Raw genomic sequence first — 20160 nt, forward strand, 5'->3', positions numbered from 1 at the left:
TTAAAATAAAATTTATATTGCTATTATAATTCTCCCTAAAGTAGGCACTGGGTAAAAATAAAACAATAAGTCATTGAAAATTTATCCTATAATCATACTACATTCAAATAAAGTTTATAAATAAAGGCATTCAACTTACAGTATAACAGTATCTTCCTTTGAGGTAATATAGAAAGGGTTCCTCTGGTAAAAGTTTGATTGCTATATCTAGATGTTCCTGAAAGAAGCATCCAAAGGAAAATCATCTCCCAAGTTTCAGATATTGTTGAATGGAACTACACCACAGCCTCGTAACTCAAAAGTGGTTTTAAAATGTTGTCTCAGTCCTCGCCATCTCTATCATTAATACAATGAAATCTTATGAATAATTAAATTACCAAAATGATTGCTTACAACCAGAACCGGAACTGTGACTAGGATTTAATAAAGCTATGTGTAATTTAAAGCCAAAATACTGTTATAAAATTAGAAAACACCAAAGTCATATGTTTGCCTACCTATGACTTAACTAGTGAATAGTTACTGATTCTGAGGTGAGCTTACAAATATCAAATGACATGGAATAGGGGATAATGGCAGAAAAAAATAGAAGAGTTAGATGGGAGAGAAATCTAATCCTTTGGCATTATCAAATGGTTATAGGGAGCTAGAAAATAGGGAAGAAATGTTTACTCATCTCTGTAATTATTGACATTGAGGGTTATGTATTGAGCTATGGAGGCAAATAATACATTATGTGTGTGTGTGGATTACTTGCTTTATTTGTCTATCATGGCAAATTTAAATCCTAGATTGGATCCTACTTTTCCGCCACCAAATCAATATGCAGAGATTGTTAACTACTTAGTGCTGGTCACACTCATGCTGTTATTGAGCTTATGACCAAAAGACTTTTTTTTTTTTTTGAGACAGAGTCTCATTCTGTTGCCCAGGCTGGAATGCAGTGGCATGATCACGGCTCACTACAACCTCCGCCTCCTTGGTTCAAGCAATTCTCCTGCCTCAGCCTCCCAAGTAGTTGGGAATACAGGTGCCCACCACCACACCTGGCTAATTTTTGTATTTTTAGTAGAGATGGGGTTTCACCATGTTGGCCAGGCTGGTCTCGAACTCCTGGCCTCAAGTGATCCACCCGCCTCAGCCTCCCAAAGTGCTGCAATTACAGGTGTGAGCCACTGCACCCGCTGGCTAATTCTTAATCTTTGAAAAGGTAATACTCATCTACTCTGTGACTTCTTTCAGAATCTGAACTAATAATAATCTTTAATCACCCAAATAATTCTTTTTGTCATAGCACTATTTAAAGAGTATCATATTTCATTTTCTGATGTTTAAACAAAAAAGCAAATTCCCAGAGCTTAATCTGTTGAATACTCTGGTTTATGTCTGTTGATGGAACATATGGCTACATTAAAACATTTTTATTATTAATAAATACCCTTCCATAAGTCTGGATCTGAAAAGAAATATGAAAAAAAAAAAGAAATACCTTGAAGAGGTGTCCATAGTTGATTTTGTTTTGTAAACCCTCAAACTCAGATACATAGCCACACAAAACTGCATACCTGAAAAGGACAAAAACAGTGGCCACTGTGTAAATTTTCAATAAAATGCTACCAAAACATAACATTAAAAGAAACTCTAAAACATTCATTCATATTTAACAAGAGTATTCATATAAGGGCCCTAACAATAATAAATACTTGACATTAACATGAGGCTAGTTTTCTCACCTATAACTGGGGATACTAACAATATTTATATGTATATTGTGAGGGTAAAATAAGCTAAAACAGTTAATGTGATTAGAACAGTGCCCAGGACATAGGGAGTTTCAATAAAAGCTACCTGCCACTATCATCATCATCAATATTAAAGTCATGAAGAAATTCTCAGAAAAAGTCTAATCATTTTAAGTATTAAATTAGAAAAAATATAGTCAACAGATTTATAACATTAAAAACAGTTAAAGTCAACTTAAAAAATTCATTCCCTCTTTTAAAAAACTTAAAATTTCATGAGCTCCTTTAATATGAATATGCAAATAAATACCATGATTAAACCAAAATCAAAGGTAATTTTAAAATATGCTTTTTCAAAAGATTTCCCCTTCTCCTTCAACCCTTCCTGGAAACACTGCATTACTAGAATAGTGCATCCCATCGGTCATTTGTTTTCACTGGGAATACAAAATTTACACAAATAATTATTTGACTTTAAGTTGCGTGCAATATTTGTTCCGCAATTTGCTTATTTACTGGAAAAATTGAGGATACGTTGCTTTTCACATTCGGAGTGTTTCTATCTGTACAAAAATCTTGGAAGTATTTCAGAGTGTTTTTGTCTAAGGTAAAATATCCATTTACTTAAATATTTCAAGAGTAGGTGTTAATTTTTACTTGCATTATCATAATAACTAAGATGAAAAATATAACTTCAGATGTTATTTATCTCAGTCATTTCTGTGAATACACATAACTTCCAAGTACAAAAAAAGTGAACAATTTTAATTTGGAACAGTAAGACCATTCCCAGACACAAATCCATACCACCTATGCACAACCAATAAAATGGCCACTTTTCAGTTATGACCTTTTTGATCTCTGTTTTCAGTTTCTGTATCATCAGCAGAATCTGCTATAGTAGAAGCAAGGAGGAAGACCATACCAACCTATTAAAAACAACCTCAGAACTTAACTAGATTAGGATACACTACTACTCACAAATTCTAAAATCAGACTGAATTTCATGTACCTCTCTAGATCCACAATAAATCTTTCCAGAGATTTCAAATTCAAGAAAAGCAGATTGACAAAAAATGACTCTCAAACTGTTTTATAAAAACTGTTATTGTTGCCTCAGGCCTATGTTCTTTTACTTAAAAAATTAATAAACTACGTTTTAGAGCACTTTTAGGTTCACAGCAAAACTGAGCAGAAAGTACAGAGGATTCCCATATATCTCCTATCCTAGCCCCCACAACTTCCCCCACTATTATTTATTTATTTAGAGACAAAGTCACGCTCTGTTACCCAGTCTGGAGTGCAGTGGTACGATCTTGGCTCACTGCAACCTCTGCCTCCCAGGTTCAAGCGATTTTCATGCCTTAGCTTCCCAAGTAGCTGGGACTACAGGCATGTGCCACCATGCCTGGATAATTTTTGTATTTTTAGTAGAGATGGGATTTCACCATGTTGACCAGGCTGGTCTCAAACTCCTGACCTCAGGTGATCTGAGGTGATCTGCCCACCTCGGCCTCCCAAAGTGCTGAGATTACAGGCATGAGCCACCATGCCTGGCCAACTTCCCCCACTATTAACATCCCACCTGACAGTGGTACATTTGTTAAAACTGATGAACCTACACTGACACGTCAATATCATCCAAAGTCCATAGTTTACAGTATGGTTTGTACTTGGTGTTTGATATTCTACAGGTTTTGACAAATGTATAATGATATGTGTATACTGTTGTAATGTATTACATAGAAGTTTTACTTCCTGTGAAAATCCTCTGTTTTCTGCTTATTCATCCCTCCCTCCCCGCAACCCCTGGCAACCACTGATCCGTTTACTGTCTCCATAGTTTGGTCTTTTCTAGAATGTCATATAGTTGGAACCATATAGTATATTGCCATTTCAGATTGCCTTCTTTTACTTAGTAATATGTATTTAAGCTTCCTCCATGTCTTTTCATGACCTTGATAGCTCATTTCTACTTAGCCCCGAATAGTATTTCATTGAATGGATATACATAGTTTTATTCATTCGCCTGCTGAATATTTGTTAAGCATTTCTCATAGAGATCTTGTACATACTTTGTTCATTTTCATCTATGTATTTCAATATTTTTGGTGCTCATGTAAATAGTAATACGTTTTTAATTTCAAACTCCACTTCTTCATTGCTGGTATAGAGGAAACTGATTGACTTTTGTACATTAACCTTGAATCCAGCAACCTTGTTATAATTGCTTAATTCCAAGATATTTAAAAAAAATTTTTTTTACAAAGACAATCATGTCATTTGGAAATAATTTTATTTCTTCCCTCCCAATCTGCATACCTTTTATTTCCTTTTCTTGTTATATAGCATTAGCTAGAACTTTCAGTATAATGTTGAAAAGCAGTGGTGAGAGGGACCATCCTTGCCTTGCTCCTGATCTTAGTTTCTTAATGGTTGGAAAGCAAGTTTCTCACCATGAAGCATAATGTTAGCTGTATGTTTCCTGTAAATGTTGCTTTTTTTATCAAGTTGAGGAAATTCCATTCTATTCCTAGTTTGCTGAGAGTTTCTCTCTTTGCATTATGAATGACTGTTAGATTTTGTCCAATGCTTTTTCTGCATCTGTTAAAATAATCATGTGATTTTTTCTGCTTTGGTGTATTAATGTGATGGATTATAGTAATTGATTTTCAAATGTTGAACTGGCCTTGCATACCAGGAATAAATCTCACTTGGTTATGTAATTCTTTTTATATATTGTTGGATTCAAACTGCTAATATTTTATTGAAGATTTTTGCTTCTATGTTCAGGAGAGATACTGGTCTACTACAGTTTCCTTCTAGTGTCTGATGTTGGTATTAGGGTAATGCTACACTCAAACAATGAGTTAGGAAGTGTACCCTCTACTTCTATCTTATGTAATTGGTATAATTTTCTCCTTAAATATTTGGTAGAATTTACCAATGACCCCGTCTGATCCTGATGCTTTCTGTTTTGGAAAGTTATTAATTATTTATTCCATTTCTTCAACAGAAGTAGGACTATTCAAATTGTTTATTCACTGTGTTATTTTGAAACGGTCTCTGCCATTCTGTTCAATCATTCCTCCCAACGAGTTCCAATTTGGGTAACAATTCTAATCCTTCCAAATTCAACACAACTACCTCCCCAGACTCTCTCTTTTTGTCATGGGCATTATCCTTTTCCAAATTATCTGGACTTAAAACTTTAGGCCACTTTCTATTTAAATATACTTTTAGAATAGCTTTGAATTTACAAAAAAATTCTCATAGTACAATTTCTTTATATGCCACACCTAGTTTTCCCTATTGTTAACATCTTACCTTACTACAGTTCATTTGTCAAAACTGTACCAACATTGATATACAATATTGATACAAAATTGTCACAATGAACCAATATTAATACACTATTAACTAAAATCTATACTTTATTCAAATTTCTATATTTCCCTATTATCCTTAGTCATTTTTGATACCTTTCTCTCCATCCTTCCTTTCATATTTATTTCTATTAAATCATAACTTGTTAGGTATCTTTTTCAACATGTTAAAATCTTTTGAGTTACTGTTGTCATCCATCATATACCCTGTTACTCCTAATTTTGTGTTCTCTGTAACTTTTATAAGCATACTTTCTATCTCTTCCCCCATCAACAAAATTACTGAACACACTGGGGACCAAGATACAGATCTGGCCCTAGAATCACCCCCAGACTGACACTGATCTGTTGAATAACCAAGCCTCAAACTGTTCAGTCAGTATGGGTCAGCTGACTCAAAGCTGGACCACATTTCTACTTGTCCAAAGAATGTTATGAGTGAACTTGCCTCAGTGCTTTACTTCAATCCAGGTATACTGGATCAATTTCCCTAGTCTACTAGCAAAAAAAAAAAAAAAAAAAAAAAAAAAAAAAAAAAAAAAAATTAATTAATTAAATAAATAAATAACAGAATCATTTCACCTTTTTAGAAAAATCTATGTTGGTTCTCTTTCAACTTACACACTTATCTAGAGATGCACAAAACAACCCATCTAACTCTTTGTGCTGGAATGAAAGGCATAGATGCTATGTTCACTGGTCTATAGTGGTAGAATCTATCTTCTGCTATTTTCTGCAAATCAGAACTACTTATGCACATCTCTAGGCTTTTATTTTGCTCTCTCAACATATTCTTTCCAAGTTACTCTGAGTCAAGGGAAAAAAACTCCATGATTTATAAATACAATTATATGAAATATGTAATTTTCCTTTTTAAATAATCTGCCCTTAGAGTTACATTTTTCATATTTTTTTGGAATCTGCCTCTTTAAAGTTTAAAATATTATCTATCTTTTTATGTATCATAAATTCAAAGGTACCTGGTCACTTTCTCCCAAAGGGTCATTACTCCTTTTCTTTCAATCAATTCTACCTATGTTTGTGTGTGTATATGATTTTTAAATACTGTTCATTTAAAATACATAATTTTATGTTTTATTTCTCAAATACACAGGCTGATGGAAATTCTGAAGAAAGTTAATTCACAACACGGTATATTACCTCCATCTAGAGGTCGTTCTAACTACACAAGTTTTGACAAGAACACTGTATTTTCCTTTGCATTGATAGTGAATATATCCTTAATCATTGACTATCATACTGTTTCAACAATTACTAAAACAACTCCATGAATTTCCCTGCAGTATTTCTGATTCAGCACCAATGCCGTTTATACTATGAAAAAGCAGAGGCAGCATACTGTTAACAGAAAAATGACTAGGCATAGAAGAATACAAAACTTGGTTCTAGTTTCTGTTTTTCCACTTATTGTATGGCTCTGATTACTACTCAACACACACTCACGCGTGCACGCACACATACACACAGTACCTTGCTTACCCCATCTATAAAGTGAAAACAAGCTGTTCTGTGAATCACATGTTCTAAGACATGCGGATATAATTTGCAAACAGTAGAGCACAACCAATATGTAAGACATTACTTATAATTAAGGTCAGGTTTATTTGGCCAACAAACTGCAAATCCATTGGTCACTTTATTCTCATTCTCTTGATTCCAGAAGTATTAAATATTTTTTGTCAGTACAACAAAAACAACTGAATCTTATAGAAAGCATATACAGCCCTAAAGTTACAAAGCCATTTCACTTAGGAAAAGATAGAGATAAAACTAAGTCACAAAAATGATCTGTATTTTTCAATCATTTCCAAATAATATTAACCCTTTATGAAACTAATTCTTAAAGATTACATCTTTTGTTTCAAACTGAAGGTTTATAAACCATCATATAATGCTGTAAACCACGGTCTGCAAACTCTTGCAGTAGGGCCAGATAGTAAACATTTTAGACTTTGGGGCCAGTCTTTTGCAATTACTCTGCCGCTGTGCAAAAATGCCTATGTGTGGCTGTGATCCAATAAAACTTTATTTACAAAAACAGGCAGTCGATTTCATCTGCAGGCCATAGTTTGTCATTCATGCTGAATGAATGAGAAAACGTCTTATTAACATACTAATAAATTCAGTCTTAATTCAGTTTTAACATAATTAAAGAGAGTCCAGCAGAATAAGATTTCAACATTTTATTATAATTAATTATAAAATCAGACCACCTAAATTTCACCCATTGCTTCTCAAGTCAAAGTTTAAATTTCTTTTTTCATCACCTCAAATATCTACTATTTAAGGAGGACTTTTGCATTCAGTAGGATATAGTATAAGAATTACGATTAAATTGACATTTAAAGTTCTTAAACCTTAATCAACTGATTAGATTTTAATTTTTTAAATTCAAAACTGATACTGAATAAGAAATTAGGTGAAACACAACTGGATCACTACTCTGTGTTTTGATAAGATTTAATATTGGGGTTAAATGCTATGATTATAAACAAGGCATTTGGTTCTCAACAAAAAGTAAAAGAAGATGAACAAAGGAGATGTAACCAGATTAGCGGAAGACAGACTGGGAAAACCAGAGTTCAGCATAATTTATGTTCACAAGATACATTTCAAGGTACTTAATGAAGCCCTCAGAGAAAATTCAACATTGTTCCTCTATAAAAATTTGGAAACCCACACTGATAAATAACCTCAAATTGAGGATTTACACCAAATGCACATTTTTAATGTGATTCTTCGTGGGTACAGATGCATGTAGGAGAGAAGGAAGAGGACAGAGGATGGGAAAGGAAGAGCAATAGAGGAGGGGGAGAAAGAAGAGAAGGAAGAGGAGGGGAGGGAACAGAGGGGCGGGAGGTAAGAGACAGGAAGAGGAGGGGAGGGAACAGAGGGGCGGGAGGTAAGAGACAGGAAGAGGAGGGGAGGAGGAGGAGTTGAGAGTTAAAAGTAGGACTTCAATGTTCTTTCTGCATCCTAATTAGGCTAACCAGTTCCCAAATACCTCCGTTATCAAAGGAGATGAAGAGAGACAGTAGGGCTTGATCACCACAAATTTATTACAGTTACTACTAAAAGTAGAAGAACGAAAGTGCTTTAACATATATGTTAATCTACTAGTGTTATTATGTAAATTAGATTATATAGGTAAACCTGGCTAATATAATAGCCAAGACCCTCTGTTCTAGGGAAATGATCTTAAAAGTCTGTACCAAATTGTTACCTGGAAAATTACCTTTTTCCCTAGAATTTTGGCAGAGGCATCAAGAATACAAAACAATACTTTATCTATTAGGTACTCCAGTCCCTAAAGCAAGATTCTCTATTACTTATCCGTGACATACTAAGAAATTATTCCCAGGTTTTGCCAGATTTAGCCCTTCACTCTTCTCCAGGCTACATAAGAGAAGGCAAAGAATTCACCGGAGGGAGGAAGAGACTGGGAGTGAGGATTTCTCCAGGGTTAGGGTTAGGGTGCTGTGGGTTCCACCTTCCACCCTCTCATGACAGAGGGCAGGGGCTAGGCTTGCATCTCATCTAAAACTATGGGAGGGCAGCATCAAAAAATCTATTCATATTTTGGCATGTGTCCCTTTGAGTTTGGACAAATAAAATGTTACCGGATTCCTCCCCAAGGAATTTGAAGTGAGAGTCTGTGAGTGGAGCTCCCCCTGCTGGTGGCAGGTGAAAAAACAGGTCTACTTTGAGAAAATGGTTTGTACTTCAGATTTTGGTGGGAAAAAAATGAGTCTTCTGTGGGACAACTGTGGACCTGTGGAAAGGGAGCCATTTTAAGAGAGATTTTGCCTAAGAGTGCCCCTACATCATATGGATGGGAAATAAAGTAATCGCAAAGAAGGGTGCATTTCTGGAAACTTAGGGCTGAAGAAAGCGTCATACATTTATTATTGTATCTTCCCACTATCTGGGGCACCTGTATTGCTGGAGAGAAAAAGAAACCAAGGAACTATAAATGTAAAAATGCAACTACAAGTAAAATTAAGAATAATAATTAAAAACAATATATTCCTTCTTGTGTTTTATAATTTATAATTTATATTTATAAAATAATGTTTACATAAACATACAAAGGGTCCAAACACAACATAAGAATGATTTTTTTTTTGCTCTAAGAATATTTACCTATACGAATCTAACTAATTAGATTCTCTTTGTTTGAACTTTTTATATCATAAATGGCTTTTCCTTGATCTGTGGAATTTGTATATTACGACGCATCAATGCATAAGAAATGGTTGACGTGCTTTTCTACATTTCATTTAGAAACATGCTAACATTTTAGCATTTGTGTTCAAACAAAATGTTATGCTGAACTAGATTTAATTATAACATATCATCTTCAAAGCCAGTAGACTTCGTAGATTCATTCAAGAATTTTTCAATAAGTTTCCTTAAATATATTTAAAAGATGCATAACAACAATATGTGAATAAACAGAATAAGAACAGTTACTGTGCTATTATATACATTTTTCAGTGACTGTGACTGACAGATTAAACATATGGGTCAATAATATTTTGAAAAATCCATTTAATTTATAAAGAGGCAGGTTAGAATTTAAAAGACTGCATAAAACCTATATACTTACCACAGATGACAATGTCCATTCATGGGTGCTCTATTAATAGCCCTTTCACTTAAAGTTCTTCCTGAAAGATAAGAGTGCTTATACTTAGTACCTTCGTGTGAGTTGGTAGGAGGTGGATTATTGAATTAGCTCAATGGTTCACAAAGTATGGTCCCAAGACCAGAAGCATCAGCATCACGTGGCAACTTTGAGAACTTTTCAGCCACATTGGAGATCTACTCCATCACACACTGTGGGGTTGGGGCCCAGTAATCTGTGGTTTAATGAGCCTCCAATGATTCTGATGTATGCTAAGGTCTGACACACACTAGACTAAGCAACTTAACCAAGTGCAAGAAACATCATTTAATTATTGCTTACAAAGCGCAATAGAAATTTTTTGTATTCCATTCAAACAACATTTACTGAGTACCTATTATGTGCCGTACTGTGTCTGGGAATAAAATGTCAAATAAGACAGAGTCCTTGACCTCCAAGGGCTCACTGTTCTGTATGCTGCAGGTATATAAACAAATAAGTTACATGCAAAAATAAAAAAGTAAGAGCAAGATGAAAAAGAGGGCACAGCAGAGTGGGTAACTAACTCTGCCTGAAGGAGTAAGGGAAGGAGTCAGGGAAGCCTGAGAAGTTCTTGCCTAATCATTCACAATAATGAACAGGTTCAGTGACATAAATAATTCCCCCAAATTATTTTACTTAGTTTTAGAGTAATTTTTAACAATGTAATAATTAATTTGGGGCTGGGCGTGGTGGTTCACGCCTGTAATCCTAGCACTTTGGGAGGCCAAGGCAGGTGGATCACCTGAGGTCAGGAGTTCGAGACCAGTCTGGCCAACATGGCGAAACCCTGTCTCTACTAAAAACACAAAAATCAGCTGGGTGTGGTGGTGCAAGCCTGTAATCCCAGTTACTCAGGAGGTTGAGGCAGGAGAATCGCTTGATCCCAGGAGGCAGAGGTTGCAGTGAGCTGAGATCACACCATTGCACTCCAGCCTGGAGGACAGAGCAAGACTCCATCTCAATAATAATAATAATAATAATAAATAATAATAATAATAATCTGGATACAGGTTTGTTTATGGCTTGGAAAATCAAAATACCTGCAATAAAACAGAACTGTATTCTGAGAATCTTTCTCAAAAGGGGCCATTTTGTTTTATAACTTCTTTTCTCCCTGATCCATTATTATTATTATTATCTTGAAGAGACTATCCAAGGATATGCAAAATGCCTTTCTAAATAAGTGGCCGAGATAATCTTTATAAATACAAATATTTTATTCTGAAACCACGGTTCTATTTGTTAATTTGTTAAGGTGCCATTCTACAGCACTATCCATTAAGAGAAATATTCCGTGTAGAAATCTACATAAATTTGAAAGAATTAAAAAGTGAAGTGTTTTAATAATAATTAACTGCATTGTGAACAAATATTAAAGAAATTAGCAATTTTAAATGGTTAAAAACATGCTTTTGAATATAAAAAACATTAAAAACTAAATCAGTTTTTCAGCTACATTACCAAATGAATAAAACTTTCAGCGTACTAGAAGCCTGAAATAGAGGTGATTCCATCACTCCAAGAATATAAAAAGAAGCTGGGTAGTATACAAACTAGATTCATAGCCTCGCTTATGTAGTCAGGACAAAAGTAAAGCTATTTCCTTTAGATAACTATTTTGTCATCTTTATGATGCATTCATATCGATTACTTAATTAGGAAAATTAGAATAATATTTCTTTAAATATAAGATTAATATCATAATACTTCAGAAACATACTGCATAATGATATACTCACTTTGAGTTTTATCAAAGAATTTTGTACTCTCCAGTGATCAAATCTTTCCTAAGCATAACAACCTTAATCATGCTATTATGAGAAGAAATCTCCTGCACTTCTTCCTCCCTCATGCTGAATCCCTACGTTCTTCCACGGCTGGTCTGAGCCCCTGCCTTGCTCTCAGCTCCAATGTACTTGGCTATTACCATTACTAAGCACTTACTCCTTATACACTGAATATAATTGGCTGTCCCTTTATTATCTTTTCCATAGAGTAAGTTCCTTAGTGTTGTGCAGCCTTCATCATATTTATGCCTCTCCTTCTCTCCCTCCTCCCCTTCCCTCCACCCTTCATTTTCACACTGTTCCTTGACAAAATAATTTTGAATATTTATTAAATGGATAAATTAAAGGAATTTTTTTACTTTTATTTCAATATCTGAATGAACATATCTAAGGCTTTTTCTACTCCTTTTTCTTCAGCACTATAAACTCTTCTCTCTTTTTTTTAGATATATTCTATTTCAATCCTATGCTTCATTTTTGCCCCTGAATTCCCTTCAACCTATTTCTTTACGAATTTCACCACCTAAGACATTAACTCAGTTAAACTCCCATTCCATTTAAGAATAGAGATCCAGAGCGATTTTACCTATGGGAAACTGTAACTTCCATAAGAAAGACTTCCCTGCATCAACCTCCATCCTCTGCCATCATATTCTCCTTTCTGCTACATGTGCTCGCAAACAACCTGTTCCCTATCTATCTATCTATCTATCTATCTATCTATCTATCTATCTATCTATCTATGACAGGGTCTTGCTCTGTTACCCACGCTGGAGTGCAGTGGTGAGATCATGGCTCACTGTGGCCTTGATCTCTTGGACTCAACTGATCCTCCCACCTCAGTTGTGTGTTGTTTTTAGTAGAGACAAGGTCTCCCTATGTTGCCCAGGCTGGTCTCAGACTCCTGAGCTCAAGCTATCTGCCCCTCTTGGCCTCCCAAAGTGCTGGGATTACAGGCATGAGCCACTGCATCCAGCCTCTGCACTCTTCTTTAATAAGAGCTTATTTCCATTCGTTTTTGTATATGTATGATTATTTGAATAGTGCTGCCTCCCCTACAAAGCCATAAGCTCCCCTGTAGTCTGAAAACATGTCTATTTTGCTATCCTATTCCTACCTTAGCACATAATACCCAGGGTAGGGCAGGTACTTATGAAAAAAATGTATCTACTATTGATGAATGTTGGAATAGTTTACATAGATACACTTTGATTTTCTCAGTAGATATGAAAATAAATCCCCTTGTTCTCCCTGGTTAAGTTTTTATTCACATTGAAATTAATACATCTCTTCTCTAGAATTCTGTTTTGTATATGGTCTGCAAACTGGATTGCTACAGAAAAACTCTACAAAGCTGATGATGAATATGCAAACAAGAGGGGGAAACCCTCTCATCCTCCTCCCACTGGGGGAAACTAAAGCACAAAGGTCATTTAGCAAATGAATCTCCAAGTGGAAAAATATAATTACAAGGAGTTTAGTAAAACTTTCTACTTGGAAATAAAAATTACAGAGAATTAGCCTGGGTAGAAATCTTTCTTGCTGTGTCTTCCTCTGGCTATCTTTTCTAGAAGAAAAGCCTGGAAAAGAGAAGCCTTCGGAATAAATAAAGAATTCAAAGGATTTTGATGTCAAAGTACTATACTGACATTCAGAGAGATGGCAGGTAGGGGCTTTTGCAAGAACACATTTTGACATTGAGTAAGAGTCAAGGTGAGGCATAAAAATAACAATTTGACATTCTGTCTATTTAGTTGTTGTGATGAAAAATTTTAAAAATACACAAAAAAGTATAGATGACAGAATAATGAACCACCATGTAATCATCGTTCAGCTCAGACAATTATCAAACAGAGTTTTTAACAAGGTTAATCTTGTTTCATCAAGATACATTTGGAAAAACATTAAAGTCTGCAAGTTTATTCTTTGTGATCCCTGGAGTTCTACATTATAGAAGTAAGATGTGTTACTTTAACTGTGGTTGACAATTGCTGAAGACACTTGTCCTCTGCCTGTTGTTTCTCAAACACTGCCACTACATTTCTTGTCTTTCTATGTTTTATGAAGTTAAAAGATGAAATTTAAGTTTTTTCGGTTACCTATTCTAATATACTCAAATATTCCTGAAGGACATATACTTTAGTCCTAAAATGCCTTTCTGTTCTGAGACTGCACATTTTTTTGTACCATAATATATTAAAATAGATTAAACATATTGGTTTTAGCTAAGATAATTTAGCTTTAATTAAAATTCACTAGTGGTTTACTATAGATCTTTTGTTTACTATACTTTAAGTTCTGGGATACATGTGCAGAACATGCAGGTTTGTTACATAGGGATACACGTGCCATGGTGGTTTTCTGCACCCATCAACCCATCATCTACATTAGGTATTTCTCCTAATGCAATCCTTCCCCTAGCTTCCCACATCCCAACAGGCCCGGCTATGTGATGTTCCCCTCCCTGTGTCAATGTGTTCTCATTGTTCAACTGCCACTTATGAGTGAGAACATGCAGTGTTTGGTTTTCTGTTCTTGTGTTAGTTTGCTAAGAGTGATGGTTTCCAGCTTCATCCATGTCCCTGCAAAGGACATGAACTCATCCTTTTTTATGGCTGCATGATTTACTATAGATCTTAATTGCTAGTTGAGAATAATCTTTACAAAATGCTTACCAATATTAGCATAATGTTTCTTTTCTTGTGTGTTTGTAGATAGTTCATACATGTCTCCATAAGCACGAGCAAATCGCCACATAAACTCTATTTCATCTCTAAACTGAAAAAAAAAGATGGAGTTGCATGTTAAATTAACTTGGTAACTTGTCTATTCTATTCTTGTTTTCTACTGCAACTTTGAAAAAACTTAGGCAGCTAAACTGGTATTTATAGATTATTGAATCTATGTATATGCATATTTCAGTGTGAAACATTTTTAATCCAAATACTCATGGCTAAGAAATATGACCTAATGTAGTGTTACATTTGGATCTTAAAACCAATTAATATTATCCAGACACTAGCTCCATCTACGCAGAGGAGAGATTTGATAGGCACCAAAATCTAGAAATTCTTCCTGAGCTGTCGTATCCTTTTCTTCTTTTCCTTTCCAAGTTATCTATTATCAATATAATGAGCATCTCAGTTAATATCTGTAAGTTGAAAATGCATATACTCAAAAGAGCAGTCAGTTTTTTTACTTAAATTACCTAAATATAATCCTGGAGATCTATCAGGTTTTAGATAATGTGTTTAGAGTTGCTAAATCCTCAGAGAAATAGAGATTTATTTCTCCATGGGACACTGCAAACTCTTTTAATTTTAATTTTAATTTTTTTTTTTAGTGGTGGTGGTGAGAGCTCTGGACAGGCTTTTCTTATTCAGACCCAACATTAAACACTGCAAAATTAACAAATGACCATTGGTAGAAATAGCTTTAAATACCCATAGCTGTCTCAAAATATTTGTTAAATATACAAATTAGTAAAAAAAATAAAATAAAATAAAGGTAAATCTGCATAATTATAGCTCTGGTTCTCATTTTTATGACCTTAGAGTCTAATAAACTTTTACATTTACTTTTATAAATTAAAAAAAAAAATTTTAGTCATTTTAAATAAAAAATAACATAAATTTAAAACAATTTTAGTCATTTTATAGAGAAATTTTACATCAATCATTTAGCTTGTGGGAAGGAACCATGACACAATTATTGTAGTCATAACTGAATGAGATGGCGGATTAAATAAAAAAATGAAACTATACGAAGTGCTATTGTCATGTCTCTTACCTTTTCTTTGTGGTCACAAAGTAGTTCAAAACTCTCCGACTTGCCAGACTCGCTCATACGTAAATGATCTACCTTCTGAAGAAGGACATCTAAATTTAATTCCTCTACATGTGTGTTAAATGCCTTAGGGACTGGGAAACTCTGTTCTTCTGTGTCAGTATTAGCTGTAATATACCTAAAATCGCAGAAATAATCATCAACTCCTTTGAAAGTTATGTATAACAGCCAGAGCAATCCTTTTAAAATGCAAGTTAAATCATGCCCCTCTTATGCTTGAAACTCTGCAGTGGCACCCACTCTCACTCAGAAAAAGTTCTAGTCCTAACAGAAGTCTACAAGTCCCTGCGCAATTTGCCCTCGATCCCATTACCTCTTTTCTCTCATTTTCTACCACTCTTCTCACTCATTCAAATCCACACAGGTCACCTAGCTGTTCCTTCAATATCCTAAGCATGTGCCTACCTCGGAACCTCCACTTGCCTTTCCCTCTAATGAAATGCTGTTCCCTTAGACAGCCACATAACTCACTCCTTCACGTCTCTGCTCCAATTTCATTTTCTCAATGTGGCCCATCCAGACCACTCTAATACCGCAATCCCCATATTCCCTTCATCTCTAAACTCCCTTATCATGCTTTTTCTTTTCCCCCATAGCATGTATTACCTTCTAACACACTGTGTAATTTACTAATTTACTACATGTGCTGTTTGTCAGTATCCTCCCCAGTAGAATGCAAGCTCCCTGAAGGGTAGATTCATTAATTGATGTATCAAGTGCCTAGAACAGCACTGTTCACTGAATGTTGCTGAATGGATGATATAGAGTTGTAGGAACTCAGCAGGCACTCAAAACTGTGAGTATGTAAACTCACACAAACACATATTTATAGTTCAAGATGATGTTCTAAATTTAAATTTTAACTTGGTTTTTAAAAACTAATACTGTTACCCATATTTCATTTTTGCCAGCAAACAATGCAAACAACTTTTTTTTATTAATTCAGACTCTGTTCTAAAAAGGTTTTAAGGAGGTATACAAGGATATATAACATATAAGAGAATAAATTAGAAGTAGTGAAAAAAGAGAAAGGCCAAATGTGAATGAAGTCAACATGAAACACACACAAATTTTAGATAGCTATATCTTTGCTACAAAAGACACAAATGTTCTTCATTTTCTAGCAGGCAATGCAGTTTCACAACTTGCAGCTCCCATTAGATAGAAACAAACAAAAATACTGACAAAGCAAGTTCTTAAATTTCTTTCATATGCCTTATAAAGAAGACGCTGTATGAACTGATCTCCCACTTCTTCAATAACATTCTTTACTAATGGAAACTCTACTCTTCCAATTGCTCAAACCAAAAAACTTGGAATCATCCTTGATGCTTCTTTTTTCTTTCTCTTAAGCAATACCCAGTCTGTTAGCAAATCCTGTTGGTTCTATCTTCAAAATACATCCAGAATCTAGCCACTTCTCCCCACCTCTCCCCACTACCACCTTAGTCTAAGCTTCCATTATCTCATGTGGATTACTGCAATGACACCTTATCACACCTCTTTGCTTTAATCCTTGACCCTTATATTCTATTCTCAACACAGTAGTAAGAATAACTCAGATCATGTCACTCCTTTGCTCAAAACCCTCCAACAGATGCCCAAGTCAGAGTGAAAACCTAAGCCCTTTCAGTGGTCTACAAGACCTAACATAATCTGGTCCAAAACCTCTGGCCTTATCTTCTATCACTTTCCTGCTTGCTCACAGCATTCCAGAAACTCTAATTCTTGATATTCCTTGAACATATCAGTCATGTTCCTGCTTTAAACCCTTTGTATTTTCTTTTTCTTCTGGCTGGTATGTTCTCCAGATATTCATATAGTTTACTTCTTTGCATATTTCATAGCTTTGTTCAAATGTAATCTTATTATTGCAGATGTTATGATTATTTATATAAAAACAAAAAATCTATAAATTATGATTAATAGGAGAGTTTACCAAATTGGCTGAATATAAGATTAACTTATGAAAGTCAGTTTAATTTCTACATATCAGCAAAAAACTACAAACATAATCACATAAAACATTCCATTTGCAATGACCTCAGAGAATATCAAATGGCTAGGAATAAATCTAACAAAAGACATATGAAAATTTGATGGAGAAAATTATAAAAGCATATTAAAAGATGTTTATAAAATGACCTAAATTCATGGAGAAATATATCATGTTCATGGTTTAGAAGACCTAATATCATAAATATGTGAATTATTTCCAGGTTAATCTATAGATTCAGTGCAATTCAAACTTTATAAGCCTAATAGGAATTTTCATAGAATTAAATAAGATGATTCTAAAAGTTATATGAAAAAGCAAAGAGCCCAGGACAGCCAAAGCACTCTTAAAGAAAGGGAACAAGGAGAGAAAACTTACCCCACCAGATATTAGGACCTACTATGAAGCTATAATAATTAAAGACAGTGTGGTATTGGTACAGGAATAGATGAGTGAATGATGAAACAGAACAGAGCCTAGAAACAGACCCACACGTATACGAAAATGTGGTACATGGGAGAGTTGGCATGTAAGATTAGTAGGAAATTCTGGCATTCAGCTGGGAAAAATGGTTATTTCTATGGAAAAAGATGAAACTGAAACTCTACCTTGTATTTTTAAAAAACATAACTCTGGATAGTATAAGAAAATATTATATATTTTAAAAATCTAGTACAAAATACAGATGAATATATTTTAGTCCTTGGGGTAAGACATATGAAATAGACATTATGGATCATCTATTCAGAATTAAGGGTCGAGAAATAAATTCTTAAAATTATAATCAGTTTATTTTGATAAGAGTGCCAAGACAATTTAGTAGAGGAAACAATACTCTTCAACAAATAGTGCTAGAACAAATGGATAAGCAAATGCAAAAAATGAACTCTCACTTCCTATCATATATAAAAATTAACTCAAAATGTATCAAACCTAAGTGTAAGAGCTAGAACTATAAAATGTTTGACAACATTTCATATGTATACGTTTTCGTTCTCATAAGAAAACACAGGAGCAAATATTTGTGATCTTGGATTAGGCAATGGTTTCTTAGACATGACATCACAAGCACACGTGACCAAAAAAATGTATAAATTGGACTTTATCAAAATGAAAAACTTAGGTGCTTCAAAAGACACCATTAAAAAAGTAAAAAGATAACCCACAGAATAGAAGAAAATACATTATGAATCATGTATCTGATAAGAGACTTGTATACAAAATATATATAAAACAATTCAACAATAAAAAGACAAATAATTCAATTTAAAAATGGGCAACTCTGCAAATAAATTAAAAACCACCAAATTAAATAATTTAAAAGATGGACCTTTATGGTAAAAAATAATATATAGCTTTTATAAAGGTACAAAGCTATTATCTTTATGTTATTCTTTATAAGAATAAAAACTCAAATGTTGCTATAGCTATTAAATGAATTACATCAGAATTATGTATCTACTCCAACTTGCTATCTCTTGCTCTCATTCTGTCTCTCCCATGCACACACAGAATAGTTTTATTGTGAAATCTGCCATATATCCAAAGAATTAGGCTTATTCAAATTCTTCTAAAGAATTACTAAAGATGGAATGCCCCTCAGGTTTATTTTAGCAAACTAATATAACTCACACAAAAACCAAACATGAATATTACAAAAAATAAAAATTATAGGCCAATCTTACACATAAACATAAATGCAAAAATCCTCAATAAAATATCAGTCGAGCAATTGTAACAAACATAAAATTATGTATCACAGCCAAATTGAGATTATACTAGAAATTACAAGCACCGTTTGACATTAGACAATTTCTCCGGCGAAACAGATAAGACCTATCTGATCATTTCAGTCATTACCAAAAAAATTTTTTTTCCAATAAATTCCAACACCACTTCAGGACAAAAGAAATACCAAAACCTTAAACAAGAAATAGAGGGGAGCCAGGTGTGGTATATATATTCCCAGCACTTCAGGAGGCAGGAACATCACTTGAGCCCAGGAGTCCAAAACCAGCCAGGGCAAAATGGCAAAACACTGTCTCTTCAAAAAATAAAAAAATTAGCTGGGTTCAGTGGCCCACACCTGTAGTCCCAACTACTCAGGAGGGCGAGGTGAGAGGATTGCTTGAGCATAGAAAGTCGAAGCTGCAGTAATCTATGATTGTGCCATTGCACTCCAGCCTGGGAGAGCAAGAAACTGTTGAAAAGGGAAAGGGAAAGGAAACGGGAAAGGGAAAGGAAGGAAAGAAAGAGAAAGCAAGGAAGTAAGCAGGAGAGAAAAAAAAAAAAAAAAAAAGAAAGAAAACATAGGAAGGAAGGGAGGGAGGGAGGAGACTTTCAAACCTGAAAAAGGCTATGAACTAATAACAGTAATACATTTCACACTTAATTATGAAACATTAGAAGCAGTCTCTTCAAAATCAAGAATAGAAAAAGATGTCCAATATTGCTTTTCTATTCGACATTGTACTGGAGGTCTTCTTGGAACAATATTAAAAGAAAAGCAAAAAATTATAATAATTGGAAAGAAGAAACAATCTTATTTTTTGAAGATTATTCAATAGAGGACCTAACAAAATTTACATATAGGTAATTAGAACTAATTAAGATTTATAATCAATCTTCCAAAATCAATTGTGTTCTTATACTCTATAAAACAAGAAAACAAAATTTTATAAAAATATTAGCATTTATAATAGTAGGAAAAATA

At 34.2% G+C, this 20160-nt stretch overlaps 1 protein-coding gene across 10 annotated transcripts in view; it reads right to left on the reverse strand.

Annotated features, from left to right (window-relative positions):
• Nucleotides 1-20160, reverse strand: part of RMDN2 (regulator of microtubule dynamics 2) — an 85720-nt gene that overhangs the window by 20658 nt on the left and 44902 nt on the right. For 8 of the 10 annotated variants that reach the window (XM_074011923.1, XM_065527171.1, XM_005576103.4 and 5 more), the window contains 5 exons: nucleotides 15395-15569; nucleotides 14281-14383; nucleotides 9759-9819; nucleotides 1490-1565; nucleotides 140-217 (listed from right to left, as the gene is read on the reverse strand). In XM_074011923.1, coding sequence (XP_073868024.1) covers nucleotides 140-217; nucleotides 1490-1565; nucleotides 9759-9819; nucleotides 14281-14383; nucleotides 15395-15569 — 493 coding nt within the window. The remainder of the gene's footprint in view (nucleotides 1-139; nucleotides 218-1489; nucleotides 1566-9758; nucleotides 9820-14280; nucleotides 14384-15394; nucleotides 15570-20160) is intronic. The other 2 variants (XM_074011925.1, XM_074011924.1) reach the window with 1 other exon arrangement.

The sequence above is a fragment of the Macaca fascicularis genome, chromosome 13 (assembly GCF_037993035.2).
Source record: "Macaca fascicularis isolate 582-1 chromosome 13, T2T-MFA8v1.1".
NCBI lineage: Eukaryota > Metazoa > Chordata > Mammalia > Primates > Cercopithecidae > Macaca > Macaca fascicularis.